The sequence below is a fragment of the Hyperolius riggenbachi genome, chromosome 3 (assembly GCF_040937935.1).
Source record: "Hyperolius riggenbachi isolate aHypRig1 chromosome 3, aHypRig1.pri, whole genome shotgun sequence".
In the NCBI taxonomy this organism is placed as follows: Eukaryota; Metazoa; Chordata; class Amphibia; order Anura; family Hyperoliidae; genus Hyperolius; species Hyperolius riggenbachi.
The window spans coordinates 386328856-386339967 of record NC_090648.1 but is presented as its reverse complement, the minus strand read 5'-3'; the positions used below and the strand labels follow the sequence as shown (position 1 = coordinate 386339967).

General features: G+C 46.6%; 1 protein-coding gene across 4 annotated transcripts in view; it reads left to right on the top strand.

The window, feature by feature from the left end:
- Positions 1-445: 445 nt before the first annotated feature.
- The window catches only part of PANK3 (pantothenate kinase 3), an 82531-nt gene continuing 71864 nt past the window's right edge, over positions 446-11112 (top strand). For 2 of the 4 annotated variants that reach the window (XR_011030505.1, XM_068277397.1), the window contains exon 1: positions 446-915. Coding sequence is in view for 3 of the 4 variants with exons in the window: in XM_068277397.1 (XP_068133498.1) it covers positions 888-915 (28 nt within the window). In the remaining variant the exon portion in view is untranslated. Of the gene's footprint in view, positions 920-11112 lie in introns of all 4 variants that reach the window. The other 2 variants (XM_068277398.1, XM_068277400.1) reach the window with 2 other exon arrangements.

Genomic DNA, 11112 nt, shown 5'->3' with positions numbered 1-11112 from the left:
TTCAGTTTCTTTTTATTCGACTCCACGCAACATTTCACTCCTTCAAGGCTCATATCATGTAACAAGAAAGAATGGGTGGGTTAACGCGCATATAGCTACACTCTGGTGTTGTGTCTGATTACGCTGCCTGTGGATATCGCGCTGCCCCGCATGCGCAGTAGGAGACTAGTCTGTGCGGCCACATTTCCTGTAGAATGATGCCGCTGGAGGTAAAATACTAAATATCTCCGCTCCCACACCTCTTACACTCCCCAAATTTTCAGGGTAGAGAGGGGACCCCCCAACTACCTCTTAACCAAATTGCAGCCCCCGAGACCCGCCGGTTCCCGAGATAGATTTCTCTAATCTATCTCCTGAACCAGTGGGTCTCGGGGGCTGCAATTTGGCATAGAGGTCGTTCGGGGGGGGTCCCCCTACCCTGAAAATTTGGGGAGTGTAAGAGGTGTGGGAGCGGAGATATTTCGCATTTTATCTCCAGCAGCATCATTAACTTCACACTGAGCAAGTGAGCATGCGTGCTACTCAGTGTGGAAGAGAGCTTCCGGGCAGCGCAATCAGACATTACACCGGCGCACAAGATCAATGAAAACTACATTTCCCAAATGGCTATGTGGCTTTATGTGCTGACGTCATTTCCGTACCGGACTTACCCGGAGAGGATGTTATGATTGTTTGTATGGCTGAAGCAGAAGGGTGGAGCAAATGTGTAATTCTTTGCAGGGAGGTGATGTTCGCAGAGGTCTGAGTAGGGTTGGTGAATGCTCTGCGGTTCTGCTTACCACCTGCGGTGCGGAGAAGATTTATTGCACGTTGTATTCTGTCTTTTTTTCTTGCCTTATCTGTGACTTTGCATCTTTCATTCACAGTGAATAACGTACCCAAGAGCCATGAAGATCAAGGATGTCAAAAAACCATGTAGGTAAAGCTTTCTTTCTTGAAACATAATTTCATGACACTAGCATAATATTTACATTTTCTTTCCCTTGAGAACGTCAAAACCTATTTTGTGTGTTGCATATGTTTAAGAGGACAAATCTCTTCTCGCTTCCTTTAATATTAGAATTCTCACAAACTGCAGGCAGGTAACAATTACAAGCCAACACAAATGTCTGTATGGTGTTGCCAGTCATCAGTAAATTTATGGACGCTCTGTAAATAAAGTGATATATTACCTTTGTACTTTTAGTCTAAGTGTATATCTAGCCTTAATCCTAATCTCCACGAGCCCTCCTGTAAGGCAGAGTTATAATTACCTGTGCTGCTTTGTCCCCCAAAGTTGCCTCTTAATCGCCTGACTTCTGCTGCGTGGCCTAGCCCCCTGAAAAAATGCCATTCAGTTTTCTCTATCTCGATAGAGAGAACAGAATGTTTTTTTTTTTTTTTTAGAGGGTGGGACTCTTTTGGATGATTTGGGGAGGAGTACAGAGCACCAAACAGCGCAGGTAATTATAACTTTGCCTTGCATAAACATTATTTTCTGGGCTGGATATCTGCTTTTAAGTGGACTTCCAGTTTAACTTAATGGCAGGGACACTTTCCCTTTATATAACGCATTTAGACAGCCTTAATTTTATTTGCTCGCCCCTACATCCACTCTATTCCATACAAGAAGGCCCTGCCCCTTTCCAGAATAACATTGACATTTTTCTGAAGGCGGGGTTAAATCTTTTACAGCCCAGCCTCCAGCTTCGCTGTCAGCCCCTAGCACTGTGACCACGGCTTAGTTGCACAATATTTTCTCTTGGTGCTTGTAACAAAAATTCCACAAAGCTGGCACCACCGAATGTAGTAAAAAAAGCTCTTGGTACTTATCCGTTAGCCGGGCGCATCCGGCAGGTGGCGACAAAACTCTACCAGAGTTACATCTTTCCCTACTATCCATGTCGGCCTGGAGGAGGAATAGTAATTAGCGCCACCTGCCGGATGCGCCCGGCTAACGGATAAGTACCAAGCTCTTTATTCAAACGTCATTAAAATGACATTCAGTCAGTAATCAAAAAATGTAGCAATGCCATTGCTACATTTTTTGATTACTGACTAAATGTCATTTTAATGACGTTTGAATAAAGAGCTTTTTTTACTACATTCGGTGGTGCCAGCTTTGTGGAATTTTTGTTACTGGGTCACTAGGTACTGTGACCATGAGCTAAGGCACACAGAGGTCTTCTTGCATGGGTGCTTCTCCATTTTTGTGAATTGTGCTCTTGGTGCTTGTCTAATGGGATCCAGCAGGAAACCTCATAGAGAAATACTGCTAACATGATTGGGCGGATCAGCACCCTGTCAAACTTTTGGGTTTCAAATAGGCTGTGGTAAATGACACCCACACTATTCAGCCAACTGCAACACTTTGCGCTGTAGATGGTGCTGTGATTGAAGAAATGTTTCCTGCTAAGTCCCCTCAAGTAGACTAGTGCCTTCCTCTCTCCTCAACGAGGAATCTCCTATGCCACAGTGATGGTGACTGGCTACAGTGCTGGAAGCTGTGCTGTGAAAGATGCAACCTTGCCTTTAGAGAAATACCTTAGTGTTATTTTGTAACAGGGGCAGGGCTGCTTCTTATATGGAATAGAGTGGGCAAGCAGTGAGTTTTAATGAAACCGTGGCTATCCCAATACATTATAGAATATAGAAATAGTGTCCCTGCCATTAACAATTAAGATACACTGAAGGTCCACTAAAAGCGTGCCAGCCAGGTACATCTGTATATGATAGCATGATCATTTGGTCAATCTGTTCTGCTTAAAAGGATTTGAGTTCTGTTTGTGATGTTGATAATTGGTTTCTGGTTTTCTAACCTGTTTGACCAAGTAAATTTGTGGAATCGGGCATATATCTGCCAATTTCTCTTGATTGAGCAGAATGGAACATAATCGATTTTCCCACGACCACGTAAAAACACCTCTGACCCTCCCCCCAGTCCACGCAAATAGTGACACAAGTAGCGAAGACCCACTCCCTCTGGAAGTGGGCGAGGCAGATGTCCGGCGCCTCCTGTCCAAGCTAAAGGCCAGGAAAGCCTCGGGCCCCGACGGTGTGTCTCCAGCCTGCCTCAAGACCTGTTCATGGCAACTTGCTCCCATCCTTTCCGCAATCTTCAGTAAGTCACTGGCAGAGGGCAGAGTCCCTGCGTGCTACAAGAGGTCCACCATCGTACCCGTGCCAAAGAAACAAGGCATCACGGACCTCAACAACTTCAGGCCTGTGGCCCTGACGTCTGTCATCATGAAGTCACTAGAGAGAGTGGTCTTATCCATCCTCAAGCTATCCACCCTGCCCCTTCTGGACCCTCTCCAGTTTGCCTACAGGGCAAATAGGTCTACTGATGACGCCTTAAACATCTGCCTGGAATACATCCTTAACCACCTCGACAGACCAGATGCGTATGCCAGAGTACTGCTACTAGACTTCAGCTCGGCTTTTAACACCATATGCCCACACATCCTTCAGAATGTCCTGGCCACACTTGGGGTCCACCCCACCCTACGCTCATGGATCACGGATTTTCTTACTGGGAGATCCCAAGTTGTCAGACTGGGGGACATCTACTCCAGGGAAATGAGAACCAACACAGGGGCACCCCAGGGCTGCGTCCTGTCTCCACTGCTGTTCTCCCTCTACACAAACAACTGTAGATCCACGGCGGACTCTGTCAAAGTCATAAAATTTGCTGACGACACTACCATTGTGGGTCTCGTCACCAAAGACAATATCCAGGAGTATCAGCAGCAGGTGGAGAGAATATGCCACTGGTGCATAGAGAACAGTCTGGTGCTCAACAAAGCCAAAACTGTCGAGCTAATAATTGACTTTAGGAAATCCGCTCCCACTCCACCTCCCATCTACATTGATGGCGCCGAGGTGGCCAGAGTGGCCTGTGCTCGCCTTCTGGGCACCACCATCTCCAGAGATCTCAGTTGGAAGGCCAACATTACGGCAACCCAGCGGAAGGCCCAGCAGAGGCTGTTCTTCCTCCGCCAACTGCGGAAGTTCGGCATGGCGCAGGAGATTCTAACTTGCTTCTACTCCTCCACCATTGAATCGATCCTCTGCTCCTCCATCTTGGTCTGGTATGCGGGAGCCACTGCCAGTGACAGACACAAACTACAGAGGATCATCAAGTCGGCGGAGAGGATCATTGGGAGACCTCTGCCTCCACTTGACCTCCTGTATAACTCAAGACTGGGTGCCAGGGCGCTTAAGATCGCAAGTGACCCCTCGCACCCAGGCCACGGGTTCTTCTCCCCACTACCATTGGGCAGGAGACTTCGGGCCATCCCCACTAAGACCACCAGACACAAGAACTCCTTCTTCCCTGCAGCTGTCAGCCTCCTGAACTCCCGTAACATTCTCCCACCCTCTATCTGTGCCTTACCACCTGCACAGTAGTAGTCTGTAATAAATACGCTTTTCGAAGCAACCTGCCATCACCCCTAACTGATTGGACTTTGTCCCTGCACCCTGGTTAGAATCCAGCAGTGTCCTGGAATAATGCTTACGTCTGCTGAATGTATATTTGTGTACATACATTTCCTCGTTCTTGAGTGCAATATTCCTGAGTACGATGTTTTTTACTGTCTGTCCCTTTGTATTGCACTGTATTTGTGATGCTCTATTTTGCCTATGTACCTTTCAGAGCTATGTATTGTGCCAAACCCAATTCCGGGCATGACCCAGTCATGCTTGGCGAAATAAAACTATTCTGATTCTGATTCTAAAAATGATGGAATGGTTGATTGAATAGGAAAATCGAGCAATGTATGGGCACCTTTACTCTTAATGATGTATGTACAATGCCCATTATGATATGTGTAGACTTAAAGCGGATCCGAGATGAAAAACTAACTATAACAAGTAACTTGTCTATATATCTTATCTAACGCTTAGATAGTTTACACAGCAAATCTAGCTACAGACAACTTCAATAGAATATGATTATTTCTTCCTGTGATACAATGACAGCAGCCATGTTGTTTGTAAACATTACACACAGGCAAAAGATTATCTGCATCTTCAACACTCAGCCTAATCCCCCCCCTCCTCCCCTCTGCCTCAGAAATCTCTGGCTAGTAATACCCCCCCCCCCCCTCCTCCTGCCCAGACTGAGTTCCCATGAGCCCTTGCTACAGTGCCAAGGCTCTCTGAAAGGCTGTGGGCGTGACTTGTTTAGTTTATAGGGAATTAGAGTATTAAAACAAAATAGAATTTGGCTTGAGGCAGGGCTGTGGAGTCGGAGTCATGGAGTCGGGCAATTTTGGGTGCCTGGAGTCGGAGTCGGGAAAAAATGCACCGACTCCTAATGAATTTGTAACTGTAATTAAAATAGAAAATATGATAAAATGTTCTATTTCTCAGATAATAGTCATTAAAAATAATGTATATATACAGTAATAGCTGTGCTTAGTCCACAAAAATGAAATAAACCAATCAAAATTAGTTACTTGTGCTGCTTCAATAAAGCAGTCCCTGTATTTTTAAGGTCAGATATACATATCTGATTGTGACTGTATATATGATGTGTACACAGGAATCTCTTATATATACACTAAATAACATCTATGCTGTAAGAATAAAGCCTGATGTATAGCTGTGTCACTAATAGAGATGGTCAACGAGATGGAAATAATTCTGCATTGATGCTGATTTATGCAAATGTATGCACTCCCTTTGCTGATGAAATCAAATAATTTGATATGTTGTTAAAATTTTAGGTTTGGTGACTACAAATTAAAGGGTAACTGAGACGGATGAAAAGTAAAGTTTTATACATACCTGGGGCTTCCTCCAGCCCCCTTCAGGCTAATCAGTCCCTCGCTGTCCTCCACAGGGCTGTGGAGTCGGTCCAAAAATCCACCGACTCCTCAGTTTAGGATTCCACCGACTCCTCGACTCCGACTCCTCTAATTTGCATATTACAATTTTGTTGATTAAAAGTATGTAACATGAAATTCGTCTCTTAACTGCCAACGCTTAGGAATTTTACAAGACAACTGAAGTGAGAAGGATATGTAGACTACTATATTTATTCCCTTTAGACTAAAACTAGTCCTTGGTAAGAGTACTTGTAAAAGGTACAAACCGGAACAAAGAACATCTATCAGGCCCTAGGCAATGTAAGTGTGGGTATACTTGTAAGAATGATGTGCAGGTACTCTGCAGGGGAATGAGGAGATTCTTCCTCTATTACACATTCTTCATGCACAATCTGAACAAGGTTTATGGGTGACAGACAACACCTCTGTGTTCAATGTGCACAGCATTCTCAGTGGATTCCCTGCAGCTCTGTGGGGAGTGCATATGTAGAGTATAGTACTACTGTGTAACAAAGTAAACCTGAGACAGATGAAATTAAAGTTTTATACATACCTGGGGTTTCCTCCCGCCGCCTTCAGGATAATCAGTCCCTCGTTGTCCTCCTCCACCACCTGGATCTTCTGCTATGAGTCCAGGTACTTGAGCCAGTCGGGCGTAGTGCGCATGCACACACTCCGCCGCCAAGAGCATACTACACCTGCGCAGCACTATTGCGCAGGTGCAGAATGTTCCTGGCTGTGGGAGCGGCATGCGGCCGGACAGCGATGACTGGCTGAATTACCAGGACTCATAGCAGAAGATCCAGGTGGTGGTACTATACTCTACATATGCACTCCCCACAGAGCTGCATGGAATCCACTGAGAATGCTGTGCACATTGAACACAGAGGTGTTGTCTGTTTACAATCTCCTCATTCCCCTGCAGAGTACCTGCACATCATTCTTACATGTACCCACACTTACATTGCCTAGGGCCTGATAGATGTTCTTTGTTCCGGTTTGTACCTTTTACAAGTACTCTTACCAAGGACTAGTTTTAGTCTAAAGGGAATAAATATAGTAGTCTACATATCCTTCTCACTTCAGTTGTCTTGTAAAATTCCTAAGCGTTGGCAGTTAAAGAGAACCCGAGGTGGCTTTGTATAACGTTAGTGGGGCACAGAGGCTGGTTGGGCACACTAACACCAGCCTCTGTTGCCCCATGGTGTGTGTCAAAGACCCCCCTGCTCGCCGCTATACCCCCGCAATGCTGGCGACACGCAGCGTGTCGCCAGCACAATGTTTACCCTAGCGCTGTCTGTCAGCGCCGCTCCGCCGCCTCCTCCGCATCGCCGCTACCCGCCCTCGTCCCTTCCCTCACGCTGATTGGAGGGAAGGGACGAGGGCGGGTAGCGGCGATGCGGAGGAGGCGGGGGAGCGGCGCTGACAGACAGCGCTAGGGTAAACATTGTGCTGGCGACGCGCTGCGTGTCGCCAGCACTGCGGGAAGGATAGCGGCGAGCAGGGGGGTCTTTGACACACACCATGGGGCAACAGAGGCTGGTGTTAGTGTGCCCAACCAGCCTCTGTGCCCCACTAACGTTATACAAAGCCACCTCGGGTTCTCTTTAAGAGACGAATTTCATGTTACATACTTTTAATCAACAAAATTGTAATATGCAAATTAGAGGAGTCGGAGTCGGTGGAATCCTAAACTAAGGAGTCTGAGTCGGTGGATTTTTGGACCGACTCCACAGCCCTGGCTTGAGGAATGCCCTATAAACAATAGAAAAGGAACACAATTATGCAATGAGTAAAAGTTAATCTCAGATCCACTTTAAGGCCTCTTTTACACTTGTGGCCCGTGTCACCCCGCGTTAGGCTTCCCCGCCGTAAGGGCAATGGAAGTCTTTGGAGACTTGCGCACTTAACACGGTGCGATGTGGTGGGCCAGAAATATCCAAACCACTGTATGGAAATTGGCAACTCCCTTCAACACCTGCTTTTGCACTTGTTTCCTTATTTAAAGGGCACCTAAAGTGTGAGGAATATGGAGGTTGGCATAATTATTTTCTTTTAAACAATACCAACCTGGGATCCTGCTGATATTTCAGGCGTCAGTAGTGTCTGAATCACACACCTAAAACCAGCACGCTTTGTATACTTGTTCAGGGATAGCTAAAATTATTAGGGGGTAGAGGAACAGCAGTATAGGTACCAATAATTGCGAGAAAAATATTATATCCTTAGAGGTGTTCCACTCCACCAATCTGAAGCACTGCGGTGAATACAAGGATATATAAATGCAAAGGGATTTTACTGTCCAGAAACCAAGAGAAAAATGCATAACTCCCCCCCCCCCCTTCAGGCTACTTACACACTAAGACGTTACAGGCGCACGTTAGTGCAGCCTGTAACGCTCCCTTAATGCACAACAATGTAACACAAGTAGCCTGTTCACACTGCCCACGTTGCGTTACATGTAACGCTGCACGTTCTTCCGAAAGTGCAGCATACTGTAGCGTTACAGCGGCTTAAGCCGCGTTAGACTGTTTGCACATGCTCAGTCATGTTGGGGAGGATCGGAGAGCGGCTAAGCACATGGCTAATTAATATTCACTGCACGTTGTGACGTGCAGTGTTTACTCCCTGGTGCGGCAGCTCTGTGCGGCGATTGGCCGGCGGGACCACGTTATGCCGCATGCGTCCAAGAGTACGCATCACGGACGCCAGAGTGAGCTGCACAACGCGGCCCACTCTGACGTCTACATCGAAGAGCACCAGGCTTGTCATAGCACGGTTTAGTGAATCAACCCCATTGTGTCTATTTACATACTTCTTGCATTGACGCTACTTGCACACCAAGACGTTGCGTTAGGTGCTACGTTAAAGAGAACCCGAGGTGGGGTTCTTCCATGGCAATCCCCATACAGAGGCTGGGTCTGCCTATAGAGCCCGGCCTCTGTTGCTATATAGCTTCCCCCAAAGACCCCCCTGCCCGCTGCGAGACCTCATAAAACACAGCCGCGCTATGCGGCTGTGTTTACCTCACTAACGTCAGTCTCGGCTGCTCCCCCGCCTCCTGAATCGCTCTGGTCCCCGCCCGCGTCACTTCCCTCCAATCAGCAGCGAGGGAAGGGACGTGGGCGGGGACCGGAACGATTCAGGAGGCGGGGGAGCGGCGAGACTGGCATTAGTGAGATAAATACAGCCGGCTGCGTGTGTTTTATGGTGTCTGACAGCGTGCAGGGGGGTCTTTGGGGGAAGCTATATAGCAACAGAGGCTGGGCTCTATAGGCAGACCCAGCCTCTGTATGGGGATTGCCATGGAAGAACCCTACCTCGGGTTCTCTTTAACGTAGCACCTAACGCAACGTCTTGGTGTGCAAGTAGCCTCAATGCAAGAAGTATGTAAATAGACACAATGGGGTTGATTCACTAAACCGTGCTATGACAAATAGCATGCCTTATCAGAGTAGCATAGAGAGCGCTACAAACTTATGCCTGCTAATTGGCAATGGCACTCGTCCTGCCCTGAGCCCCTGCGGGTTCAGAGCGCTCGCTATGCTACTCTATGTTATCTTTGATAAGGTGTGCTATTTGTCATAGCATGGTTTAGTGAATCAACCCCAATCAGTGAAAAAAATCTATTCATGTATATAGTGAACACACTAGAGGCGACAACGTCCACTTGTTTCTGATCGTAGTGACCCTTCTTCAGGCCTTTATATACATGGTGTACATCCACAAGATGTCTGAAGCAGGAGCCGCATAACAGCAGGACAACCAGGGACTAGTCATCCTGCTGTTATGCGGCTCCTACTTCAAACATCTTGAGGATATACTATGTATATAAAGGCCTGAAGAAGGGTCACTACGATACGAAACAAGTAGACATCCCCTCTACTGTGTTAAAGGGAACCTTAACTGAACGGGGGGTAAGGAGTTTCACTTGGGGCTATTACCAGCCCCATGTCGCAGTCCTGTGCCCTCGGAGCCGCTTTGGAATCTTTTGGTCCCCCGCTGTCACTTAGTTTCGTTTTTGACGACTCACCAGTCGGCCGGTCGCCATGCGTATTATTGGTCGCATTCCCTACTGCAATTAGCGCTGTTGCGGACTGCAACGCGTACAAAAATACGCGTTGCCACATATCTACATGTGCGGAATGCAGCAACGCGTATTTTTGTACGTGTTGCGGTCCGCAACAGCGCTAATTGCAGAAGGGAATGCATCTAATAATACGCATGGCGGCCGGCCGACTGGTGAGTCGTCAAAAACGAAACTAAGTGACAGCGGGGGACCGGAGGATTCCAGAGCGGCTCCGAGGGCACAGGACTGCTGCAGGGGACTGGTAATAGCCCCAGGTAAGTGAAACTCTTTACCCCCCGTTCAGTTAAGGTTCCCTTTAACTATATACATGGAAAGATTTTTTTTTTTCCACTGATTGTGTCTTTTTACATCTTGCGTTGAAGAAAAGTTCATGCATTTTTCTCTTGGTTTCTGGACAATAAAATCACTTTGCATTTATATGTCTTTGTTTTCATTGTAGAGGGACAGCCATATGCAGTTTGCATCATTTAAGGGAAACACATATGGTAGCATCCATATTCCTCTCACTACAAGTGTGATTTAAGTCCCAGCAGGATGAGCATGGTCACCCTAGTTTGCATATGTGTCTTATGCTAGGTAAACACGATAACATTTTCTGGCAGATTTACCTGCCAAAACAAATCTTTTCCAAAATTTCCGATCTGAATTTCGATTGCTTTTCCGTTCACTTCTATGGAAATCGATCAGAAAATCGATCGAAATTCAGATCAGACATGCTGGAAAAAATCGATCTGGCAGGTAAATCTGCCAGAACATTGTATCGTGTAGCATTAGCAGCCAGTGTGGTCAGGCTGTAGCTTTCTTGCCCCAAGGCTAGCTCAGTCCATTTAATTGAATTAAAGGAGTGGTCGATCCCTGGAGACGTAAGATTGTGTGTGCATGTGTTCCCTTTGCTTGAAGGTAGAGCCAGTGATTACCTCTGGTTTACTGAAGTGTTTGCTTTCTAGCTGCATGGAGTAGGTAGTCTTTTCTAGCTGCATGGAGTAGGTAATATCTTAACTTTTTGCCCCCACCTCAGGTAGGCTAGTATTTTCCTGAAATTTCAACCAGGGCTGTGGAGTCGGTCCAAAAATCCACCGACTCCGACTCCGACTCCTCAGTTTAGGATTCCACCGACTCCGACTCCTCTAATTTGCATATTACAATTTTGTTGATTAAAAGTATGTAACATGAAATTCGTCTCTTAACTGCCAACGCTTAGGAATTTTA